Below are 26,440 nucleotides of genomic sequence, written 5' to 3' on the forward strand. Positions count from 1 at the left end.
AGCAGTGGTGCACGCCAATCAGCAGGATCAAGTCAGCAGACGAGCTCAGAGGTCCAAAGAACGACACTGTGTGGTGGGGGGGGCAAAGTCCTCGCGTGTAACTACACCACCCTGGAGCGGTGGGTCCCGGCTACGGTCATTCAAAAGACGGGCCCCGTTTCATACCGAGTCCACACCGGAGACGACCAAACATGGAGACAGCATGTAGACCAGTTACTGCCAAGACAGTCGCCACAGGTAACCCAAGAAACAGAGGATCAAGGACCTGCTGGGGGCTCCAGCAGGGACTGGTCGTCCGACCCCGAGACGGTGGCACCATCCACTCTTGTGCCATCGAGGGAGGAAGCCACGCCTGCAGGGTCACGGGAGAGCCAGCCAGAGCCTGCTCCTGAGACTAGGCGTTACCCCCAAAGAGAAAGGCAGCCTCCAGAGCACCTTAGTTACAGTTAGTGCTAACCTGTGTGCATGGGGCAGAATAATCCCCAGGGTTAGCGGAATGTAGAGGCAGTCTACCCTCTCTTCCAAAGTTATAGTCATTTTCAGTTATTCTGTTTTGTGGACATTCTATTTTAAGGGGGAGGAAATATGTTGTGTATTTTGAATGCGTATTAGAATTGTCCCACATGGGATACCGTAGTGGTGATTTGCAATGCACTATGGGAAATGTAGTGCATTGAGTGAAGAAGCACATTGTAAATAAAACGGCCGTTAACTAAACTCTCCACCCCGGAGTCCTTCTTAATTGTTATATAGGTAAGGGTATAAAACCCCTTGAGACACAACACCAAGTCTCTCTTTTTAGCTTTTTACCATTTAGAAAGTACCCTTTTCTAGCCTTTTTAGGTCTAAAGTGAATGACCTCACATTTGCCTCTATTGAAATCCATTTGCCACAGTTTTGCCCATTCACTTAATCTATTGATATCCCTTTGTAATTTTATGCTTTCATCTAACTGCCTACAATGCCGCCTATCTGTGTTATCGGCAAATTTGGATATTTGGCTTTCTATGCCATCATCTAAGTCGTTAATAAATAGTGAACAGTTGGGGCCCCAACACAGATCCTTGCAGGTCACCACTAGTCACATACTGCCAATTAGAGTACCTACCCATTATCCCTCCTCTCGGTCTCCTGTCGCTCAGCCAATTTCCTAACCAGGTCAATAATTTGCTGTCAATTCCATGGGCTTCTACCTTAGTTAAGTCTCTTATGTGGGACTATCATCAAATGCCTTCTGGAAGTCCACAAAAATAACATCCATAAACATTCCCCTGTCCACTACTTGGTCACCTCCTCAAAAAATTCCATCAGGTTTATCAGGCATGATCTATTTTTCACAAATCCACTCTGGCGCTCTCTGATTAAATGAAAACTTGAGATGTTCAGTCACACTATCCTTAATCATAGACTCTAGTAATTCCCCAATAGATGTTAGGCTAATGGTTTATAATTCCCTGATTTCCCCCTCTCGCCATTTGTAAATAGCGGAGTGACATGTGCAATTTTCCAATCTAAAGGAAAGGTTGCTGAATCGAGAGAACTTTGGAAGATTATAGTTAGGGCATCTGCAATGTGCTCACCTACTTCCTTTAGAACACTGGGATGGAAACCATCTGGTTCTGGGGATGTCAGTCTTTAGAGCGCCATTATTTTCTTAATTATTGTTATTTTACTTGCATTAATTTTATTGCGTCCCTGAAAGTATTATTTTCCTTGGGATTTCCGGCATGCTATCCTCTTCCTCTACTGTAAACACTGACACATAGTAATTATTCAACAAGTCCGCCATTTCCTTATCATTGACAATATCACCGCTTTCAGTTTTTAAGGGACCAACATTGCTCCTGACTACCCTCTTTTTCCTAATATAATTGTAAAACTTCTGTGTTGATTTTGATATCCCATGCAAGTTTCTTTTCATACTTCTAGTTCTCAAGCCTAACACAAAAAGTCAACTTCCATAAGCAAGTACTTTTCAGTCTGAGTTGAAGAGTGACCTAGTGTACAAAGCATTTCAGAATACTCTGCCTTTGGTGAACAACAGACCTGTTTATTGTGTCTGTTCTTTTACATACAATTCCACCAAGCATTCTCACTTCATAAGACAATTAATCTGTCACCCTAGAAACTTTGTACCTGACTGAATTACCAAACAGGTTTATTCACAGAAAAAGTTTTTTACACCATTAAATACCGCCAGTTGTCCAAGTCATCTCAAATAACAAGTTTTGAACTAGGTCATGAAAGGTTAAACAGCTGTTTAAATTTAGATATTCTCTCAGGCTAGTCACTTCCATAAGCGGTTCCAATATCTTACATTCAGGAGTGCTCCTGTAATGCTTAATATCTAATTGTACAATAGCTTAACCCAGGGGCTTACTGAAAGGAACTCCTTGTAATCAGAACTCGAATGTTGTGGCTTTCACACATGCCCTCCAATCTTTCTGAAGGCGGACTGCTAAACACAGAGTGAGACAAGGCCAGATATGAATTGTTAAGCTGCTTTATTGTACAGAACAGATGTAATCAACTCTCAAATAACAACAGAAAATGCTGGAAAAACTCAGCAGGCCAGGCAACATCCGTGGAGAGAAATTAAGAGTCGACGTTTCGGGTGAACCCTTTTGCTATCGTAATCAACTCTCACCTTGATCCCACTAACTACAAAATCCTCCTTTGAGAACAGTAAAAATAATAATATACTATATATATCTCCTTATATTATTGGGCTCACCTGGTCAACCTTTCTGATTCTGACTAGCTCTGGGCTTGAGATAGGCAAGATTCCCTTCACTAGGTTAGGCTTCCTCTATCTTCAATGCCTACAGCCTGTGGCTTTTAAAAAAAAACTGCAAATGCACTGTGTTTTAAAACACTTAAAACATTTCTTATCCCCAAATCCTTTCCATGAAGTAAAAAAAAATCCTAGCAATGGTTATACCAGTCAGTTGAACTCCTTTGAGTGGCTTTTCAGTAATAGTGATGCATGTATGATAGTTCACATATTAACTCTATCAATAGCGATCAAAATCGTAAGTAACTAAAATATCAGATGTCCTAACCTTATGCTTCTTGCAGTCTAATGTTGCCAATGTTAGATTAAGGCAACATCTCATACACTAGGCCTAACAACTACATTACCGCATACACAAAGGCCTGCTAAAGTCTATGGCCTTCATCAGAAGAGATGGCGGGGGGGCAACATCAATGAGGGCTGCCTAAGACAAGATTGTCCACAATAGATTGTAATGTTGATTGTAATGCTGGTGATGCATATCACATGTTCCTAGAATTCAGATAATTACTTCCCTGGGATGCTTTGTTTGTTAGCAATGAACAGCTTGACTGGCTGCTTTTTTGATATGCTTCAGGCAAAGCCACAGCAACAGAGCCAATTTCCCTGTATGCTGTGGTAGAAGCTCTGAAGTGATATAATGTGGCAACTATGGACAAAAATATTCAATTTTGTCACATCATCAACCAGCCCCAAGAAAGGCATAGCAGTTAGATGCAGAATGAAGTTCCCTTCAAGTTACATTTCAGAATTGCTAAAGTTTGTCACAGTGTGGGTATGATTTATATTGCAGTGTTACTTTTTAGTTAAATGTTGCTCACAAGGGTTTGAAATCCTTGTTTCAGTCGGAAGCTTGGGAGAGTAAAGAGAGATTTGTATTCAAGTTACACCAAACAGAATGTTATGGAATATTGTCCATATTCAGCTTAGACAATGAAAACCCATTTAGACCTTCCTTTGAACAATCCAAACCCATTGTGTATGGATGAACCTATTCATTTTGAGAGCATTTTCAGAAGTTCCAACCCACAGAAAGCAGTGGGGTGGGCTGTAGTCAGGTAATTGGCAGCTCTACTGGCCAACCCCTGGACAGGGAGGGAGTCTGGAATTACTACTCTGTTGAATCAATGTATGTAGTCTAAAATAAACCAGCTTCCTAATTTTTCCAGAGCTCAGCTCACCAGAGCATTCAGTTCCACCTCTTGGAAGATTGCGGAAACCCATGTGGTCGGGCACATTAGATTACAGTTACTTCATACAACACAGACATTTATTGATATAGCCCCAGGTCATACTATTGCAATACTAAAAATAGATAATTGGGCAAGGATCATAAGGGACTCGAGATCTGCTTACAGGAAAGATCAGTGATGCTGAACCTGAGTAGACCAAAAATTTGTACCAATATGGTCCAACCTTAGATTAGTGTTTGGTTCACTGCCACACCTCTTCTTAGAAAGAATACCCCTACCAAATGGGTTTCATTTTTCCATTTCCTACACCAGCCTCTATGAGATTGCCAATTTAGTATCAATTGTTGCCAAATTAGGGGTAGTTTTGTGCTACAAGTTCATGCCAAGAAACTGGATTTCTACTACCAAAGTTCATTTCATAAAAAGCCTTTACAGTTAGTATCATTTTTAACCATAGCAAATATCAATAAAAACAATCAATGCATGCAGTAAGGTGCTAAAATAATTCAAAATGATACAAATTGAAGGTAATATAAACACAGTAAACATCCAAAGTGGACAATTTATTGGAATTCTGTTGACTGATGAGTTGTATACATACTTATTGATGTTCCACAGCATTAGAAGAAAAACTTCAAGAGGAATTCTTAAAGACACACTCCAAAAGGGGCCAACCTCCCTCAAGATACAGTAGCACATCAGCCATACTGCCACCAAATGTTAAACTGGCATTTCACATTGGATTGCAGATTTGAATGGCGACATGCTGGCATCTCACTTGTGCATGCATCAAGTCAGCTACAAACAACTGGGTTTCACAATAGAAGAAACATTTTGCAACAGGCTTATGCATCCGAATGAAGCCAAGTTACAGTGACCATCAGCATATCTAGCCTCTGACATATGGGGGTAACATCACATCCTGTCCACTCTCTGGAGGATAACGAGGAGGCATTCATGTAGATCCCCATCATTTTCAAGGGTCCTGTGGAATATACCTCTATGTTCAACTGACTCCCACACCTTCCCCTCCCTTCCAAAATATACACTCAGGCATTTTTCCCCACAAGCACTTTGTTGTACATCTTGTGTTTTCAAGCCTTCTTCAGTCACAACAGGTTTTACCTCCAATGGTTTGTTGTTTTTCTGATCCAGGGCATGAAGATTTGGCTAATTCCTCTGTTGAGACACAAGAACAAAGGTCTGTCTTAATTAATCATGTAATGCACATAAACTTAAGAACTATATAGAAAAAACACTTTACAGGCATTTGAACCGAAGACTTTGACTGTCTTGAACTTAAACAACCAATTACATACCAAAGAATTTTACATACATTTTAAATGATTTGCACTATACAATAGTAAATACTGGGACTGCACTACACAAAAATAAATAATTTTATCAAAAAATAAAAACTTACCACAATTGTTGAAGGAAGATGATTAGTCAGGTCCTCGTTCCACAAGCAGAAAAGCTGAGCCACCCTCAATTCAGCCCAAGTCATTTAAATTTCTACCTTTTTGGTCATGACTGGGTCTTTTGAATTGAACATTTTATTGTTAAACTGAACTTTTTTTTGCTCTATCACCACCTGCAAGTTCCCCTCCAAGTCACATACCATCCTGACTTGGAAATATATCACTGTTCCTTCATCATCGCTGGGTCAAAATCCTGGAACTCCCTCCCTGTGGGAGTACCTTCACCTCACAGATTGCAGCGGTTCAAGAAGGTGGCTCACCACCACTTTCTCAAGGGCAATTAGGGAGAAAAAAGAGAAAGCGAAAGAGCAATTTCCTCAGACTGAAAATGATGGAAGATTTGCTTTCATACATTTTAAAGAGAAATTAGCTTAGTTTAGTATGGTAGGGGCGGGGGGCGGAGGAGGGCGTGTGACAGGACAGTCGAAACCTATTGGATGTGCAGTAACTGCACTGTGGGAGGCACTAAATGTTGTGTGTGCCTGGGATGACTACGCATGTGGAAAATTTCTCAAGCACAAGGCTTCAGAGTTTTAAGATCAGCTGGTGACACACCCATCACTTACTGGATGCTGAAAGGTTCTTGGAATGCACATTCCTGAAGGTGGTCTGAAGAGGAGTCAAAAGGCAGTGCAGGGACCTCCCGAGAATGTTGAATTGACAAAGAGGTATTGAATATTGAATACCTAACAATAGGGGCAACAACACAGGGGAGGGCAACCACAAGAAAAAATGCAGCACTGTGCAGTAGCAAGATACGGAAGGCAAATCCACATCTTAAGAGATGATGTAGCAGGGAAGGATTCAGATTCCTGGGACATTGGCACCAGTTCTGAGACAGTGGTGACTTGCATAAGACTGATGAGCTTCACTTGAACAGGGCTGGGACCAACATTCCTTCTTGGGTGGGTCTTAAACTAATATCATGGGGAGGACAGAGAGGGAAAACAAATGAGGAAGCAAAAGAATTTTGCTATCGTGGAGTGAGATAGAGAGATGAAAAAAGGAGGAATTAAAAAGAGTAAGGTTTCAAAACATTGGTGCCAAAAGTGGTATGTATATGAATGCACAAAGCACTGAAAACAAAACTAGGAAGTTAGGAACATTAGGTAACCATGGAAGTGTGTATTAACTATAAATGGCGAAGCTGCTTAGGTAATGACAGGATTGGGAACTGTAACATTTTCAGGAGGTAGAGGGGAAAGGGAATAAATGGCTGTATTTATAAAGGATTAAACTACAGCCTACAATGCAAAGTCGTTCAAGAATTATGTCAGAATTCAAATGGATAAAGCAAAGGAAAAGGGAATTCATACAATTCTTATTGTACATATCTGCCAGTGAAGGGCAGCTTTGTAGGCAGTTCAAAGAGGTATGTATGTAAAAACAGAGCAATAATATTAAGTGATTTTAATTATTCCAAGATAGATTGAAATAAAAGTAATTCAGGTCTCTTGGTATCTTTTTCTACATTAAAAATGCTGTATAAATGTAAGTTTTTATCAAGTAGTCTAAGTGAGCAACAATATTTAGAATGCATCCAAAACAGTTTCTTGCCCAACAAGGAAAGAAGAAATAACAACAGAAAATGCAGGAAAAACTCAGCAGGCCAGGCAACATCCATGGAGAGAAATTAGAGTCAACGTTTCGGGTCAAAACCCTTTATCAAGACTAAAGAGGCACAGGGAATGAAATAGATTAAGAGGCCGGGCTGGGAGAGAACAAAAGAGAAGAGACATTAAGAGGTATTCAAAACGAGACGAGATGGTGATAGGACTAGTGGAGACAAAAGACAGCTCTAGATTAGGTGTGAAATGCGCTGGCAGAATGGGAGACAGCTGCCATGTGGGAGAGAAAAAAAGGGGGGGGGAAACCAAAACAAAGGTGTGGATAAAAAAATAAGTAAAAATGTAATAGGGGCAGAGGTTATGATCTGAAATTGTTGAACTCGATATTGAGTCTGGAAGGCTGAAAAGTGCCTAATTGGAAGATGAGGTGCTGTTCCTCGAGTTTATGGTGAGCTTCCGTGGAACAATACAAGAGGCCAAGGACAGTGAGGTCCAAGTGGGAATGGAGCGGTGAATTAAAATGACAGGCGACCGGAAGCTTGGGGTCACCCTTACGGACTGAACGGAGGTGTTCAGCAAAGCGGTCACCCAATCTGCGTTTGGTCTCGCCAATGTAGAGGAGACCGCATCGTGAGCAGCGAATACAGTATACTAGATTGCAAGAAGTACAAGTAAATCGCCGTTTCACCTGGAAGGGGCGTTTGGGGCCCTGGACAGTGGGAATGGGGGAGGTATAAGGGCAGGTGTTACATCTCCTGCACTTGCACGGGAAGGTGCCAGGCGAAGGGGAAGGGGTGCTGGGGGTGATGATTTGCTTGATTTAGTTGAAGCAAATGAAGACAGACAAATAACTGATGAGAGTAGAAAAACACTTGGGAAATATTGACCACAACATATAGTCAAATTCAATGTGAAAATAGATAAGGATGCTGCACTGAAAAATTACAAGAGGGATCTGGCCCAAATTAAGAGAATAGAAACATAACAACCTATCAGTGTGAAATCTTCAAATCGGAGATGAATAGATGGCAAAAGTGGCACATTCCATATATACAAGTGACTACAATTCAAAAGTACTTAATTGGCTATGAAGTCTTTTGGGATGCCCCGAGGTTGAGAGAGATACTGTAATAAATGCAAGTTCATTCTTTATCCTATAAAGGCAAAAAGGTGGTAACATTAAAAGGCAGTGTATAAATACAGAAGTTAAAACTAAAAGGGAGGAATATGGTAAAACTAAGGCCAACAATAATGAATAACAATGATAAAAACTTACATTTATACAGCATTTTTAATGTAGAAAAAGATACCAAGGCACTTCACAGAGGCGGAACGAAAATGGATGCTGGGCCAAAGAAGATATTAGGATAGCTTAGTCAAAAAGATAGATGTTAAGGATGGCCTTAAAAAGGAGGTGGTGGTGAAGGGGTTTTGGAAGGGCATTCCAAAGAACAGGACCTAGACGGCTGAAGGCATGACCGCACGAGAGCGAGAACAAGCGCACAAGAGCAAACAAGGGAGAAAACGAGAGAGAACAAGCGAGCAAGGGCGAACGAGGGAGGGAACAAGCGAGTGAGAGTGAGCGGATGAATGAGAACAAAATTATAGGGGAAATGTGAATATAGGTATGAGAAGAGGATAATTGTCGAAGATTACTGTAGAAAAGGATTTGGTTCTGAAAAAATTAGAAGAACTTAAATTGGACAAGTCACCAGGTCCTGAAAGCATGCACCCTCAGCCAACAAAGGCTTTGACCATAATTTTTCAGTGTTCCTTTCGATATGCCAGGGAACCGGAAGATAGCCAACGAGACACCTCTGTTCAAGTAGTGTTGGATAAATGAGTTAACTACTGATATCAATTGTGGATAAATTCTTTCAATCCAAGATCAGAGATCAAATTAGTGAGCATTATGAGATGCACGGATTAAATCAGGGACAACCAGCACAGGTTTACAGAAAGAGAAATTAATTTTTTGGAATGCAGTAGATGTAGTGTGTGCACATTTTTGTAAGACATTTCGATAAAGTATCTCACAGGAGACATGTTACAAAAATTCAGGTATATGGTGTAACGAATAGCAGCAGCAAGTTGATTAACAGCAAGGAAACAAAGGGTTAGTGTTAAGGGTGTTGCTCGGACTGGAGAATGGTTGAAAGTGGTGCATCCCAGGGGCCATTGCTAGGGCTACTTTAGTTTTTGATGTACATTACAGATACACAGATGCAGATGCAATTTGAACTTTGGCAACGATAGCTTGACAGCAAAATTCAATGACGACAAAAATAGAGGTTTGGCAAACAACGAGGAGAACTGTAAAAGACTTCAGGAGAATATAGGCAGGTTTGCAGAATGGGCAGACAGGTAGCTGATGCAATTTAATACAAAGAAATGGGAGGTAATGGGTGGGGGTAAACAAGGAATGGAATTATCGACTCAATGAAAAAATGCTGAAGTGTGTGGATAAACAGAGACCTAAGGGTTCAAATACATAATCCTGGAAAGTATGAGTGCAGGTAGACAGGGCCATAAAAAAAAGGTTAATAGCATTTTGGGTTTTGTAAATAGGGGCATGGGTACAAGAACAAAGAACGATAAATTAGTACAAGGCAATGGTTAGGGCACAGTTCCACCACCGTGTGCAGTTTAGGGCACCCCATTATAGGAAGGATATTAACGCCATAGACAGAGTACAGTGTAGATTCACCAGGATGATACTAGAGACGAAAAACTATAATTGAGAGACTTGAGATACCAGAACTATTTCCACTAGAACAGACATGGCCAAGAGAAGATTTAATAAATGGTTTTAAAAACCATGAAGGATTTTGATGGGGTGTATAGAGATAGCTTATTTTCTCCTGTTGGAAAGACAACAATGAAGGAGACATCAATTTAAATTGACCACTAAGGGAGAGAGGTTGGGGGAAGTTTCTTTATGCAGATAGTTCGAGAATAGAATACTTAGTCACATGGAGCAGTTGAGGCATAGATCATTACTTCTTTTAAGGGAAGAATTGAAGCAAAGAAAAAACAAGACAATGGGATTAATTTTGAATTATTCTAGCAAAGAGTAGACATAGACAGGAAGTGCTGAATGGCCTACTGTGCTATTGATTCCACAAGTTAACTATGTTAAATTAGAAGATTTAAGCTCGATAAGCAAATTTACTTGGCAAAACCCAAATTCTATCTTGTCCAGGTGTTAGGAATCATTAAAGGAAGCACAGAAGATTCAACATGCTATAAAAGCCAATATTTATCACCAAATTTGCCACATATTCTAGGGGTAATTTTAACCTAACCCACCTGGCGGGAAATGGGCAGCTTTGGGTCGACTGTCTGTTTTACACCCCGCCCAATTTTACTCTCCAGTGAACTAATGGCAGGGTGTAAAATGGGCGTATGACCTGAACCCACCAGTTTGATGCTTGGCGTGTTAGATTAAAATTACCCCCTCTGATTTGCAGTTTATTTTTTTCCGGAATTTGGGTAAAATAGAGAAATTGCTTTAGAATAAATGTGTGCTTTCTTGGATCAAAAATAAACTACAACAATCAACAACAAATGTGGGTTCAATTGCACTCAATGTGAGAATGGGTGATGAACCAATAACTGGAAATAAACATTTGCAAAGAGGGAGCGGCTGGTGAGTGTAATATTATGAGCCCTCCTATTTAAACTGCGTTAACACAAATATTTAATACATTTTATGGGGTAATTGTCATCTTAAATCCTGAAAGTACAACAGACAGAAAGAAAGACTTTCAATATAGCACCTCATTATAGCGCAAGAACATCTCAAAGCACTTTACAACCGGAGGATTACATTGAACTGCAGTAACCGTTATGTAGGCAGCAGCTAATTTGCACAAAGCAAGGCTTCACAAACAGCAAATGAATACATTTTTGGTAGTGTTGGTTGAGGGAGGAATGTTGACCAGGTCACAGGAGAATATAGTAACAGGAGTAAGCCCTTCAGCCTCTGGAGACTGTTCTGCCATTTCATTAGATAATAGCTGTGAATGATTTTGGACTATGATATAAAACCAAAATACCAGTTTAAGGTAACTAAAAGGATTTGCTAGAACCCTGGATTAATTATCTGAAACGGACTGTTCAAGGCTGCATGCAGGGAAAGCTGGCCACATTCGAAAAAATCTTATTCAGCAGAATGTCTAGAAGGTTAAATATAAGATAGCTTTGAGGCCTTGAAAGTCTGCAAGAAGCTGTTGTAAACTTCAGATGCTGTAGTATCAACTCCTTGTTTTGCACCAGCAAGTAGGATTTAAAGCCAGCCATTTTAGTACATTCGCGGAGACAGCCCATGAGACCAACCGGACACAGTCCATTAACCTCTCAGTCTCCCAAAGCAGAAGAACTGACCATTCTGATTAGAGTTGTGCTTCTAGTTAAGGTTGCATGAATCTCTGTAAAACATGTTGTATTTTACCACTTCTCTCGACCCCTCCACCATCTCTAATTTGTCACATTGTTTGTCCGATATCCAGTACTGGATGAGCAGAAATTTCCTCCAACTAAATATTGGGAAGACCAAAGCCATTGCCCTCGGTTCCCACCACAAATTCCGTTCCCTAGCCACCGACTCCATCCCTCTTTCCTGACAACTGTCTGAGGCTGAACCAGACGGTTTGCAACCTTGGTGTCGTATCTGACCCCGAGATGAGCTTCCGACCACATATCCACGCCATCACCAAGACCGCCTGCTTCCAACTCCGTAACATCACCCAACTCCACCCTTGCCTCAGCTCATCTGCTGCTGAAACCCTCACCCATGCCTTTGTTAACTCTAGACTTTACTATTCCAACGCACTCCTGGCCAGCCACCAATCCCTCCATAAACTTGAGCTCATCCAAAACTCTGCTGCCTGTAGCCTAACTCATCAAGTCCCGTTCACCCATCACCCTTGTGCTTCCTGACGTATATTGGCTCAATTAAAAAATTCTCATCCTCGTTTTCAAATCCCTCCATGGCTTCGCCCCTCCCTACGTCCTCCAGCCCTACAACCCTCAGATTTCAGCGCTCGTCCAATTCTGGCCTCTTGCGTGTCCCCTATTTTAAATTACTCCTCCAGCGTTCAGCTGCCTATGCCCCAAGCTCTGGAATTCCCTCCGTAAACCTCTCCGCCTCTCTACCTCTCTCTCCCCTCCTTTAAGATGCTCCTTTAAACCTACCTCTTTCACCAAGCTTTTGGCCATCTGTTCTAATATTTCCTTATTTGGCTCAGTGTCAAATTTTGTTTGATAAGCACCTGTGAAGCGTCTTGGGGCATTTTACTACGTTAAAGGCGCAATATAAATGCAGGTTGTTGTTGTTAATGTTAATGTTAATAAAACCTTATTCAATTCATTTAAATACCTGAAACTGTTTCTCCATCAGTAATTTTTTCTAACCATTTAGTCCAGGTCCTTTTTCATCCCACTGAAACCAGTCCAATAACTTTACCTTTGATTCTTTTTCATCTATTGTCAACATGAACCTAATTATGTTCTGACCACTCTCCTTCCCCTGCTCTCCTACCATCAGGTGCTGACTGGTCTTGCTTTATTACCTAGATTAGTGCTGTCCAATACGTTAGCCACTAGCCACAGGTGGCTAATTACATTTTTGATTAATAAAAAATTAGTAATAGACAGACAGTCATTGGGCATGTGATCTCAATACTCACATTTGCACTGCATATACATGTCTACTTTAATCTTTTTGTATGTTTGTTGATAAAATGGTCAGCCGAAAAGCAGAGTATTTTTTGATCAATGTGTGTGCTTTACTTCCTTGGTTACTGCTTATTTGTTATCTGCTAAAATGATGTGCAACATGATTGAAAATGCTAAACTTCAGCAACATTGTATGGACAGAGGAGCCGTCATTATTGTCAGCTCGACCCATCGGAATAACCACTCCAGGCCAGAAGAAAGCAAGCTCAATCAATAACAAGCAGCTCCAACAGGGCACATCATGGCAAAGCGTAAGCAGCATCCAACTATGTCCTGGATGGAGAGCAGTAGCGAGTCTGGCACGTCCTGTTGTGCAAGTCAACATTCTCAGTGATCAATCTAATGAAGCCAAAGTACCGCTCAAACTGCTGGACAAAAACCTACAAGCTGCACTAAGATGTGCTGTGTCTGATAAACTCATACCAGAATTCCAAACTTTGGTGGAAGAGAAAGATTACAAAGTTTTGCACTAAATGGTGGTAAATGTTGAAGAATATTTACCTATATTGTGTGCAAGCTATTTTCTACAAAAATGTGTGGCTAAAATGGTAGATCTAAATCTAGCACTGCATCCTTCCTTGTTGGACATGGAACAAATACAGAAACACCTTCCCATTTTGACCACAAACTTTTGTCTTATTCCAGTTTATCTTAGTAAAAATGCCAGGTTCTTAGTAGAAAATGTCCCATTATTACAACTCTCTTTATTGCTATAAACATCTCTAAATTGCCAAATCACATCCATAATTTTATCCCCATTATTTGCTGCTCTTCACTGTATTCCCAACATACCAAATTCACCTCCTGCTCCCTTTCTTCCTTCTCTATCTTTATTGGAAATTTTTTAGCCAGCAATATTTACTTCCCAGTTTCATGCCATATAAAGCCATATTTTAAGGCTACACCATCATACCCCTCAATTCTAATCAGTGCGTCTAGTTCCTTGATTTTATTTATAATGCTTTGCATCACATATAAACAGCAACCAAAACACATTTATGTTTCTTAGTACCCTTTCCCTTCTATTTCTCGCATTCTTTCCTTCACTATCTTCCTCCTTAACTTCTAGCCTATCAGTCCCAAGGTAGGACTTTCCACAGCCCACTCCGAGCTTGCTATTATAAACTGCTTTGTTCTTAACTATATATATTCTTAAACCCTCCCCATATGCTTTAAGGAAAGTCTCTCTAACCTAACCATCACCGCCCCCCCCCCCCCCGCCGCCCCCAAGGTTACAAGTTTTAACTCAGACCTATGTGCTATATATTATTGGTGCCAAGCCAGGGGCTGGTCTGTGTGCCCCACAAACCTGAAACACACGGTTCTACTACTCGTCCGACAATGTATTCAGCGGGCTAAGCACCCGGTGCTTATCTAGCTGACTGCGGGTAACATTTAGTGTTCCAGAGAATACGGACTTCGACGTTTTGCTTTTAAAAGTTCTTTTCAATTCCTCATATTCCTTGCACAAGGCACTTTCCTCGGTCCTATAAAAATGGTTGGTTTCCACAAGAACTATGACCAGTCGCTGCTCACTAAATTTTCCCAAAAATCTCTTTGCATACTCTGATACTAGCACCAGGAAGGCAACATACGATTTTGGACTCATATGTCACACCTTATCTATACAACAGCAAAAACTTGCACTTATACAGCACCTTTAATGAAGTAAAACATCCCAAGGTGCTTCACAGAAGCATAATCAGACAAAAATGTACAGCAAACCAAAGATGATAATTTTTTTTAATGTTTTATTAGGAGGGATGGCTAAAAGCTTTGTCAAAGAGATAGGTTTTAAGGAGGGTCTTAAAAGAAGAGTGGTTTAGGGAGGAAATTCCAGAGCATTGGGCCGAGAAAGCTTAAAACATAGCCATCAATGTTGGGGCCAAGAGAGTAGGTGATGCACAAGAGGCCAGAGTCAGAGGAATTCAAAGTTCCCAATGGGTTGGAGGAGGTTACAGAGAAGTGAGGCCATGGAGGGATTTAAAAAGGATGAGTATTTTAAATTTGAGGTGTTAGGAGACAGGGAGTCAATGTAAGTCACCAAGCATAGTGGGGAGGGGTGGTAATGTTTGAGCAGGAATTGGAGCGGGATAGGATACAGGTGGAATTGGAGCGGGATAGGATACAGGTGGAATTGGAGCGGGATAGGATACAGGTGGAATTGGAGCGGGATAGGATACAGGTAGCAGAGTTCTGGATGATCTGAAGTATATGGAGGGTGGATGATGGGAAGCTGGAGGGCGAGGGGAGCATTGAAGAATAAAGTCTGGAGATGACAAAGGCATGGATGAGACTTTCAGCAGCAGATAGACTGGGACATGGGTGGAGGTGGGCAACCTTTGTAATGGAGCTGAAAGGGGTTGTAAGCTCAGCTCAGGGTCAAATAGGACACCGAGATTGCAAATGCAACTGAAGACTGTGACCAGGAAGGGAGATGGACTCGGTTGTGGTGAGGTCTGACGACAATGGCTTCAGTTTTCCCAATGTTTAAATGGAGGAAATTGCGGCTCATTCAAGACTGGATATCAAATAAGCAGTCTGACAACGGGCTTTTGAAGTCGTAACAAGCAGGATAGATAAGGGGGAAACCAGTGGATGTAGTGTAATTGGATTTTCAAAAAGTATTCGATAAGGTGCCACATAAAAGGTTATTACACAAAATTAGGGCTCATTGGGATTGGGGGTAATATATTAGCATGGATTGAGAATTAGTTAATGGACAGAAAACAGAGAGTAGGAATTAACAGGTCATTTTTATGTTGGCAGGCTGTAATTAGTGCGGTACTGCAAGGATCAGTGCTTGGGCCTCAGTTATTTACAATCTATATCAATGACTTAGATGAGGGTACTGAGTGTAATGCATCCAAGTTTGTTGACAATACAAATTTAGATGTGAAAGTAAGCTGTGTGGAGGACTCAAAGAGGCTGCAAAGGGATATAGACATGTTAAGTAAGTGGGCACAAACATGGCAGATGGAATATAATGTGGAGACCTGTGAAGTTGCCCACTTTGGTAGAAAAAAATAGAAAAGCAGAATACTTTTTAAATGGAGAGAGACTGTGAAATGTTGATAGCAAAATACTGCAGATGCTGGAAATCCAAAATAACAACAGAAAATGCTGGAAAAACTCAGCAGGCCAGGCAACATCCGTGGAGAGAAATTAGAGTGACGTTTCGGGTCTAACCCGGTTTGAAAAAGGGTTAGACCCGAAACGTCACTCTAATTTCTCTCCACGGATGTTGCCTGGCCTGCTGAGTTTTTCCAGCATTTTCTGTTGTTATTTGTGAAATGTTGATGTTCAGAGGGACCTGGGTGTCCTTGTACATGAATCACAGAAAGTTAACAAGCAGGTACAGCAAGCAATTAGGAAAGCAAACGGTATGTTAGCCTTTATTACAAAGGGATTGGAGTAAAGAAATCTCACTATATTTATATCTGGCCCTGGTGAGGCCACGCCTGGAGTATTGTGTACAGTTTTGGTCTCCTTACCCAAGGAAGGATATAATTGCCTGAGAGGGAGTACAACAAAGATTCACTAGACTGATTCCTGGGATGGGGGGATTTTCCTATCAGGACAGATTGAGTAGACTGGGCCTATATTCCCTAACATTTAGAAGAATGAGAGGCAATTGTATTGAAACATATAAAATTCTTACAGGGCTTGACCGGGTAGATGCTGAGAAGATGGTTCCCCTGGCTGGGGAGTCTAGAACCAGGGGTCACAGTCTCAGGATAATGGGTCGGCCATTTAGGACTGAGGTGAGGAGAAATTTCTTCACTCAAATGGTTGTGAATCTTTGGAATTCTCTACCCCAGAGATTGTGGAGGCTCAGTTGTTGAGTCTATTCAAGACAGAGATCGATAGATTTTTGGATACCAAGGGAATCAAGGGATATGGGGATAATGCGGGAAGGTGGAGTTGAGGTAGAACATCAGCCATGATCTTATTCAATGGCAGAGCAGGCTCGAAGCGCCAAATGGCCTACTGCTGCTCCTATTTCTTACAACACCGAGACAATGGAGCAGTTAAATTGAGAGATAGGGCTGGGTGTCATCAGGTTACATGTGTAACCTGATGCCATGTCTTCAGATCACGTCATCAAAGGCAGCATGCAAATGAGGAAAAGGAAGTGACCAACAAGAATCCTTTGGAGAACTCCAGAGGTAACAATTCAGGGCAGAAAGAGAAGCCATTGCTGGAGATGCTACAGGAAAGAGAGAGCAGTGAACAGTTGTTTTTCGGACTGGAGGAAGGTATACAGTGGTCTTCCCCAGGGGTCGGTCCTAGGACCACTGCTTTTCTTGATATATATTAATGACTTGGACGTGGGTGTACAGAGCACAATTCCAAAATTTGCAGATGACACAAAACTTGGAAGTATAGTGAACAGTGAGGAGGACAGTGATAGACTTCAGGAAGGCAGACAGGCTGGTGAAATGGGCGGACACGTGGCAGATGAAATTTAATACATTTTGCTAGCAAGAATGGGGAGAGGACATATAAACTAAATGGTACAATCCTAAAGGGGGTCCATGAACAGAGAGACCTGGGGGTAGGTGTGCACAAATCGTTGAAGGTGGCAGGGCAGGTTGAGAAAGCAGTTAAAAAGGCTTATGGGATCCTGGGCTTCATAAATAGAGCTATTGAGTAGAAAAGCATGGAAACTATGATGACCCTGTATAAAACACTGGTGTGGCCCCAATTGGAGTACTATGTCCAATTCTGGGCACCACACTTTAGGAAGGATGTGAAGTCCTTGGAGAAGGTGCAGAAAAGATTTGCGAGAATGATTCCAGGAATGAGGGACTTCATTTACTTTGATTGACTGGAGAAGCTGGGGTTGTTCGCCTTGGAGCAGAGAAGGTTGAGAGGAGATTTGATAGAAGCGTTCAAAATCATGAGGGGTCTGGACAGAGTGGATAGAGAGAAACTGTTCCCACTGGCAGAAGGGTCGAGAACCAGAGGACACAGATTTAAGGTGATTGGCAAAAGAACCAAAGGCGACGCAAGAAAAACTTTTTTACGCAGCGAGTGGTTAAGATCTGGAATGCACTGCCTGAAAGGGTGGTGGAGGCAGGCTCGATCTTATCTTTCAAAAGGGAGTTGGTTAAGTATTTGAAGGAAAAAAATTTGCAGTGATACGGGGCAAGGGGGAGGGAGTGGGACTAGCTGCAAGTCGACATGGGCTCGACGGGCCGAATGGCCTTCTTCCGTGCTGTAACCATTCTATGCTTTACCTATGATTGGATATCTTAGCGTGGAACCAAGTGAGGGCAGACCCACTGAGCTGGACAATGGGAGAGAGATGTTGGAGGAGGATGGTGTGTTCGACCACGTCAAAGTCCGAGATGGAATAATGCATCACCGTCATAATCACAAAGGATGTCGCTTGTGACTTTGATTGAGGCCCTTCAGTGCTGTGGATTGGAAAGATTCCAACAGAGCGATGCAGGTAATTGGGAGACGACAGCACGTTCAATGACGAGAGAAAAGCGAGGCTCAAGTTGTGGCAGTAGCTTGCAAGAACACAGGGGTCAAGGGGTGGGTTATTTAAGAAGGGGGTAATGACATTGGTTTTGAAAGGGAGGGGACAGTACCTGAAAACAGGTAACCATTTACAATGTCAGCGACATAAGACCAGGAAGGGAAGTTGGGTGGCCAGCAGTTTGTGGGAATAGGGTTGAGGGAACAGTAGGTGGGTCTCATGGACAAGATGATGTGATAAATGGTTGTTTTCCAGACTGGAGGATGGTAGACAGTGGTGTTCCCCAAGAGTCAGTGCTGGGTCCACTGTTTTTTTTGAAATTAGCTGGATATTGGAATACAAAGTAGAATTTCTAAATTTGCCAATGACACCAAACTAGGGGGTGTGGCAAACAGTGAGGATGATACCAATCGATTGTAACAGGACATAGAAAGGCTAGCAGAATGGGCAAACAAGTGGCAGATGGAATTTAATACAGAGAAATATGAGGTGATCCATTTTGGCAGAAGGACCAGGGAAAGGCAATATACACTTAATGGCACAGTTTAAGAGTGTGCAGGGACAGAGGGACCTGGGAGTTAATGTGCATAACTCCCTGAAGGTGGCAGGACATCTTCTTCTTAAGCAGTCCCTCAGAACCGAGGATGACTTGCTTCCACGGTAGAAATGAGTTCAGTTGACTGGTGAGTCCAATGCGGGACCTACAGTCTCTGTCACAGGTGGGGCAGACGGTGGTTGAGGGGGCAGGAGGGTGGGGTTGACATGCGCTCGGCTTCCGCTTGCGCCCGGCGAAGAGACTCAAGGTGTTCAGCGCCTTCCCGGATGCTTCTCCTCCACTTTGTGCAGTCTTGGGCCAGGGATTCCCAGGTGTCAGTGGGGATGTTGCACTTTTTCAAGGAAGCTTTGAGGGTGTACTTGAGACCATGAGCTTAGTGTCGGGTTTGAGGTCCTGGTCTTCAAACACTCTTCCTCAGGCTGCACTGGCATACTGAAGGCGGTGTTGGACTTCATCATCGACGTCTGTCCTTGTTGACAGTAGGCTCCCGAGGTATAGAAAGTGGTCCACGTAGTCCAAGGCCTTGTCGTGGATTTTGATAATCGGGGGGCAGTACTGTGTGGCGGGGGCAGGTTGGAAGAGGACCTTTATCTTACGGATGTTGGTGCAAGGCCTATGCTCTCGTACGCTTCGGTGAAGCTGTTGATGATGGTTTGGAGTTCGACCTCCGAGTGAGCGCAGGCGCAAGCGTCGTCTGCATACTATAATTCGATGACAGAGGATGGCATGACCATGGATCTGGACTGGAGGCGATGGAGGATGAACCGTTTGTTCTGTATATTAGCTACACTCCAGTGGGGAGCTTACTGAGGGCGAGATGAAGCTTTGCAGCCAGGAAGATCAAGAGCAGAGCGTTGGTGCGATGACACAGCCTTGCTTGACCCTGGTCCGTACGTGAATTGGGTCTGTGGTGGATCCGTTGGTCAGGATCATGGCTTGCATGTCGTTGTGAAGCAGGCGGAGGATGGTGACAAACTTTTGAGGGTGGCCGAATTTGAAGACACTCCATAATCCCTCACGGTTGACAGTTTCGAAGGCTTTTGCGAGATCAAAGGCGGCCATATACAGCGGTTGGTGCTGTTCCCTGCATTTCTCTTGTAATTGACGCGCGGTGAAGATCATGTCCATTGTGCCCCTTAGTGGGTGGAATCCGCATTGCGTACTTGGGAGGAGCTCTCCGGCCACTGGGAGAAAGCAATCGAGGAGGATTCTTGTGATGACTTTCCCTGTGGCAGACAGCAGGGAAACTCCTCAGGACATAGAGAGAGTGGTTAGCAAAGCATATGGGATCTTGGGTTTCATAAATAGAGGTATTGAGTATAAAAGTAGAGAAGTTATGCTGAACCTTTAAAAAGCGCTGCATAGGCCACAATTGGAGTATTGCATCCAGTTCTGGTCACCACAATTTAGGAAAGATGTGAAGGCCCTTGAGAAGGTGCAGAGGAGATTTACCAGAATGGTTCCAGGGATGGGGGATCTTAGCTACAAGGACAGGTTGGAGAAGCTGGATTTGTTTTCATTAAAGCAAAGGAGGTTGAGGGGTGATTTGATAGAGGTGTACAAGATTATGATGGGTTTGGATAGGCTAGACAGGGAAAAGCTGTTCCCACTAGTTGATGGTACAAGGACCAGAGGACACAGATTTAAAGGTTTTGGGCTAGAGATACAGGGGGACATAAAGAAAAACTTTTTTACGTAGCGAGTGGTGGCGACCTGGAATTCGCTGCCGACGAAGTGGTGGAAGCGGAGACACTCAATGTTTTCAAGGGGAGACTGGATAGGCACTTGAGGGAAATAAACTTGCAGGGCTATGGGCATAGAGCGGGGGAATGGGACTGACTCGATTGCTCTGCAGAGAGCCGGCACGGACGCGATGGACCTAATGGCCTCCTTTTGTGCCGTTATGACTCTATGACTATGAGCTCGGAGAAGGCATAAGGGGAGATAGAAGAGAAACTAGAGAAAGAAGCGGGTTCAGGGATAGGACAGGATAGAGCCTTGGGGGAGGTTTGGCTTGGTGGACAAGAGGAAATGGGGCGGAATGCAGCAGAGGCAGCTGAACAAATGGTCTCACTTTTAGTGACAAGGAAGTCAGTGAGCTCCTCACACTTGCTGAGGGTAGGTGGTGAGGGTGGAAGGGGCAGGGGTGAGAGGTTTAAGAAAACAAAGAAGCCAGGTGTTATCTTAGCTCTCCAGGTGATCCTGGGGTAGTGAGCAGTCCTGGCAGCAAGGCCCAATAGTGCTCGATATGATGTAGCCAGATCAGGGATGTCTGAAACAATTGTGGCCAAAATATGCTCAAGTCTGCACCCCGTGGACTTGAGAATGTGAAGAACGTGACCATACCAGAGGAAATGACTACAAAAGGGAGAAAGTAAGGGTTTTACTGGTGACAAGGGCATCAAAAGTGGTCGAGTCGGAATGGTTGAGCAAGTGAAAAGCTGCAAAAGCATCATGGCGAATGGAGGACCAAAGCCAAGATCATTGGGAGTTTGAAATGTGGTTTTAAGGAGGGGCGCTTTTGGAGCAGTTGAGGGCAGAAATTATGAAATAAACTTAAAACTGAGAGTCCGGGGTACGTTGGGTAATGGAGACCGCCATTAAGCCGTCACAAACATTCATAGCACAGGCACGTGCCTTTAGAAAACTTTGAAACACTTTGTGAAAATTAATTTAATTAACGTACTAGATTGATGTTTATTTTCCAACTGCAAAGCCATCAGTCTCGCCATTATCCCGACCTGGGTGATTGATGTGAGCTGCGGACCAATTGGAAGAGTGGGGAGTGGCTGGAGAACACAGCAGATGGTTGGTCCACCAACCAATTGAGTCTGTGAGGGGCAGGACTTGCAGCACAGTGTGGGCAGGACTGATCCCGGAAGTCCCTCGTTGTCTGAAACCCAATTTCTCTCAAACTCCAGGAGAAAACGGGACCTTTCTATTGTGGCTTTAAACAGAAGAAACCCTGTGGTGTGGAGCAAACATTTCAACGTTAGTTAGTAAAATGCATGAATACAGGAAAGGCATCAGGGATTATTTAAGGAAATCAGTAACGACTGAATGCACTTCCTGTCCAGGAGCAAAGGTCACAGAATGCGCTCCCTGTCTGTGAGCAAAGGTCGGCAAGAGATCGGGTCAGGGAAAAATAGCAACTCATGATTTGTATACCAAATCTCATAATTTTGTAAGAGTTTTTCTACTGATTTATGAGGCAGGGGGAGGGGCAGCGGTTAGAACATAAGAACATAAATAGGAGCAGGAGTAGGCCATTCAATAAGATCATGGCTGATCTTCTACCTCATCTCCACTTTCCTGCACTATCCCCATATCCCTTGACTCCATTAATATTCAAAAATCTATCAATCTCTGTCTTGAATATACTCAACGACTGAGCCTCTACAGCCCTCTGGGGTAGAGAATTCCAAAGATTCAGCATCCTCTGACTGAAGAAATTTCTCTTCATCTCAGTCCTAAATGGCCGACCCCTTATTCTGAGACTGTGACCCCCTGGTTCTAGACTCCCCAGCCAGGGAAAATATCCTCCCTGCATCTGCCCCTGTCAAGCCCCGAAAGAATTTTGTATGTTTCAATGAGATCACCTCTCATTCTTCTAAACTCCAGAGAATATAGGCCTAGTCTACTCAATCTGCCCTCATAGGACAATCTCCCCATCCCAGGAATCAGTCTGGTGAACCTTTGTTGCACTCCCCCTATGGCAAGTATATCCTTCCTTAGGTAAGGAGACCAAAACTGTACACAATACTCCAGGTGTGGTCTCACCAGGGCCCGATATAAATTACAGTAAGACATTTTTACTCTTATGCTCAAATCCTCTTGTATTAATTGCTTGCTGTACCTGCCTGTTAACTTTCAGTGATTCGTGTACAAGGACATCCAGGTCCCTCTGAACATCAACATTTCCCAATATCTCACCATTTAAAAAACTCTGCTTTTCTGTTTTTCCTACCAAAGTGGATAACTTCACATTTCTCCACATTATATTCCATTTGCCATGTTCTTGCCCACTCACTTAGCCTGTCCATATCCCCTTGAAGCCTCCTTGCATCCTCCTCACAACTTACATTCCTAGCTAGCTTTGTATCATCAGCAAACTTGGATACATTACATTTGGTCCCCTCATCAAAATCATTGATATAGATTGTGAATAGCTGAGGCCCAAGCACTGATCCTTGCGGTACCCCACTAGTTACAGCCTGCCAACCTGAAAATGACCCGTTTATTCCGACTCTGTTTTCTGTCCGTTAACCAATCCTCAAACCATGCTAGTACATTACCCCCAATCCCATGAGCCTTAATTTTGTTTAATAACCTCTTGTGTGGCACCTTATCAAATGCCTTCTGAAAATCCAAATACACCACATCCACTGGTTCCCCCTTAACTATTCTGCTAGTTACAACCTGAAAAAACGAACAGATTTGTCAAACACAATTTCCCTTTCATAAATCCATGTTGACTCTGCCCAATCCTATTATTATTTTCTAAGTGCTCTGTTACCACATTTTTAATAATAGAGTCGAGCATTTTCCCTACTACTGATGTCAGGCTAACTGGTCTGTAGTTCCCCGTTTTCTCTCTCCCTCCTTTCTTAAATAGTGGGGTTACATTTGCTACCTTCCAATCCGCGGGAACCGTTCCAGAATCTATGGAATTTTGGAAAATGACAACCAATGCATCCACTATCTCTATAGCCACCTCTTTCAAAACCCTAGGATGTAGGCCATCAGGTCCACGGGATTTATCGGCTTTCAGTCCCATTAATTTCTCCAGCACTATTTTTTTTTACCTAATGCTAATTTCTTTCAGTTCCTCACTATTTCCGGGAGGTTTTTTGCATCTTCTTCCGTGAAGACATACTAAAAGTATTTGTTTAACTTCTCTGCCATTTCCTTATTCCCCATTATAATTTCTCCTGTCTCAGCCTGTAAGGGACCCACATTTACTTTCGCTAATCTTTTCCTTTTTACATACCTATAGAAGCTTTTACAGTCTGTTTTTATGTCTCTTGCTAGTTTACTCTCATATTCTATTTTCCCTTTCTTTATCAATTTCTTGGTCCTCCTTTGCTGAATTCTAAAGTCTTCCCAATGCTCAGGTTTACTACTCTTTTTGGCAACATTATAAGCCTCTTCCTTTGATCTAATATTATCTTTAACTTCTCTTGTTAGCCACGGTTGGACCACTTTTCCTGTAGGGTTTTTGTGCCTTAAAAGGAATGTATATTTGTTGTAAATTATATATTAATTCTTTAAATGCTAGCCATTGCTTCTCTACTGTCATACCTTTTAATGTAGTTTCCCAATCTACCTTAGCCAACTCGCCCCTCATACCTACATAGTTTGCTTTGTTTAGATTTATGACCCTAGTTTCGGATTTAACTAAATCACTTTCAAATTCAATATAAAATTCAGTCATATTATGGTCACTCTTCCCTAAAGGCCCCTTTATTACAAGGTTATTAATTAACTCTTTCTCGTTGCACAATACTAGATCTAAAATAGCCTGTTCCCTAGTTGGTTCCTCAACATACTGATCTAGAAAACTATCTTGCATACATTCCATTAATTCGTCCTCCACACTATTACTGCAAATTTGGTTTGCCCAGTCTATATGTAGATTAACGACTCCATGATTACTGTATTACCCTTGTTACATGCACCTCTAATTTCCCGATTTATACTCTGCCCGACATTACAACTACTGTTTGGGGGCCTATAAACAACTCTCACCAATGTTTTCTGCCCCTTGCTGTTTCTTAGCTCCACCCAAACTGATTTAGCTTCTTAATTTGAGCCAAGATCCTTTCTCTCTACTGTCTTTATCCCATCCTTTTTTTTTTAAAATCAGGGCTACCCCTTCTCCTTTTCGCCCATCTCTTCTAAAAGTTCAGTATCCTGGAATATTTAGTTCCCAACCTTGGCCACTTTGCAACCACATCTCAGTTATGGCTATTAGTTCAAACCTGTTAATTTCTATCTGTGCTATTAATTCATCTATTCTGTTGCGAATGCTTTGCACAGATAAGTGCCTTTACCTTTGACTTATTTCTATTTTCCCCTGATGTCACCTTAGTCACTGATGCCTTATTTGTTACTCTCTCTGTCCCTTCCTGACTCAGTGTGTATTTTAACCCAAAACTCTACTCTGCTCTAGAGCCTTGACATTTCTCTCGCTGCTTTTAAATTTACTCTTTCCTGAATCCTCCCACCCCATCATTAGTTTAAAACCCTGTCTGCTGCCCTAGTTATTCGGTTCACCAGGGCACTGGTCCCAGCCCAGTTTAAGTGGAGCCCGTCCCAACGAAACATAGAAGATAGGAGCAGGAGTAGGCCATTCGGCCCCTCGAGCCTGCTCCGCCATTTAATGAGATCATGGCTGATCATCCAAATTCAGTACCCTGTCCCTGCTTTCTCCCCATATCCCTTGATCCCTTTAGCCTTAAGAAATATATCTAACTCCTTCTTGAATATATTTAATAAGTTGGCCTCAACTGCCTTCTGTGGTAGAGAATTCCACAGGTTCACCACACTCTGGGTGAAGAACTTCCTCCTCATCTCTGTCCTAAATGGCTTACCCCTTATCCTTAGACTGTGACCCCTAGTTCTGGACTCCCCCGCCATCGGGAACATCCTTCCTGCATCTAGTCTGTCTAGTCCTGTTAGAATTTTATAAGTTTCAATGAGATCCCCTCTCATTCTTCTAAACTCCAGCGAATATAAGCCCAATCTCTCCTCATAAGTCATTCCTGCCATCCCAGGTATCAGTCTGATGAATCTCCGCTGCACTCCCTCCATGGCAAGAACATCCTTCCTCAGATAAGGCGACCAAAACTGCACACAATACTAGGGTTGCGAAGGGGTGGAAAGTTTCCAGTAAATTTCCGGAAATTTTCCACGATAAGTTTAGCTTGGGAATTTTGCCCAAAAAAGCACATGCTATATATTTTTTTTATATTTCTTTCATTTTTTTCCACATGTCCTCTCTTAATAATTAAGATTCCATCTCTTAGTAATTTTAAGAAATTTCTTAATCAATATATGTTTATCTTCTTACTTGGTTTGTTTTAATAATTACAAGTTTTGTGTGTGACTGTGAACAAATGTGTCCTGATTGGTTGGATGAGTGATTAGCTCCCTCTATTGGTGACGTAGCGTTATGCGGGCACAGGTCATGCTTCCATCACATGGCGCATCAGGAAAAATGTACTCACCTTGTTGCAATCGTGCTGATCGACCGCAGTTCGACACAGAGACGAATGCCCTTTATTTCTCTGCATAGAATAATGCCACGTTTACCGTTGGATGTGTGGAAGCATTTTACCCCAGGCATTAAAGATGGAAAGACTGTGTACATGTGCAAACACTGTACAAAGCCATATGTAAAGAATGCCACAAAGATGCAGCAGCATTTATCCAAATGCAACAACTTCACTCAAAGCTCACAGCAGTCAGCCCAGAGTTCCTCTGCTTCCATTCAAGAAGATGATGGTTCACATTCAGCATCAGGCTCCTTATCATCAGCAACTCCTGGCCCACTTGGAAGGTTCTTTGATACAATGGATAACCATAGCCAGAAGAATGCAGATGAGTGCCTTGCTCG

General features: G+C 42.5%; 1 protein-coding gene across 4 annotated transcripts in view; it reads right to left on the reverse strand.

Annotated features, from left to right (window-relative positions):
* Positions 1–26,440, reverse strand: part of LOC147120340 (juxtaposed with another zinc finger protein 1-like) — a 209,540-nt gene that overhangs the window by 129,224 nt on the left and 53,876 nt on the right. For 3 of the 4 annotated variants that reach the window (XM_085986129.1, XM_085986130.1, XM_085986128.1), the window contains one exon: positions 5,113–5,166. The exons of the other annotated variant lie outside the window; for it this stretch is intronic. In XM_085986129.1, the coding sequence (XP_085842255.1) occupies positions 5,113–5,166 (54 nt within the window). The remainder of the gene's footprint in view (positions 1–5,112; positions 5,167–26,440) is intronic. 4 annotated transcript variants of the gene reach the window in all.

This window comes from Somniosus microcephalus, chromosome 4, assembly GCF_052327205.1.
Source record: "Somniosus microcephalus isolate GS21.2 chromosome 4, FLI_Smic_1.0, whole genome shotgun sequence".
NCBI lineage: Eukaryota > Metazoa > Chordata > Chondrichthyes > Squaliformes > Somniosidae > Somniosus > Somniosus microcephalus.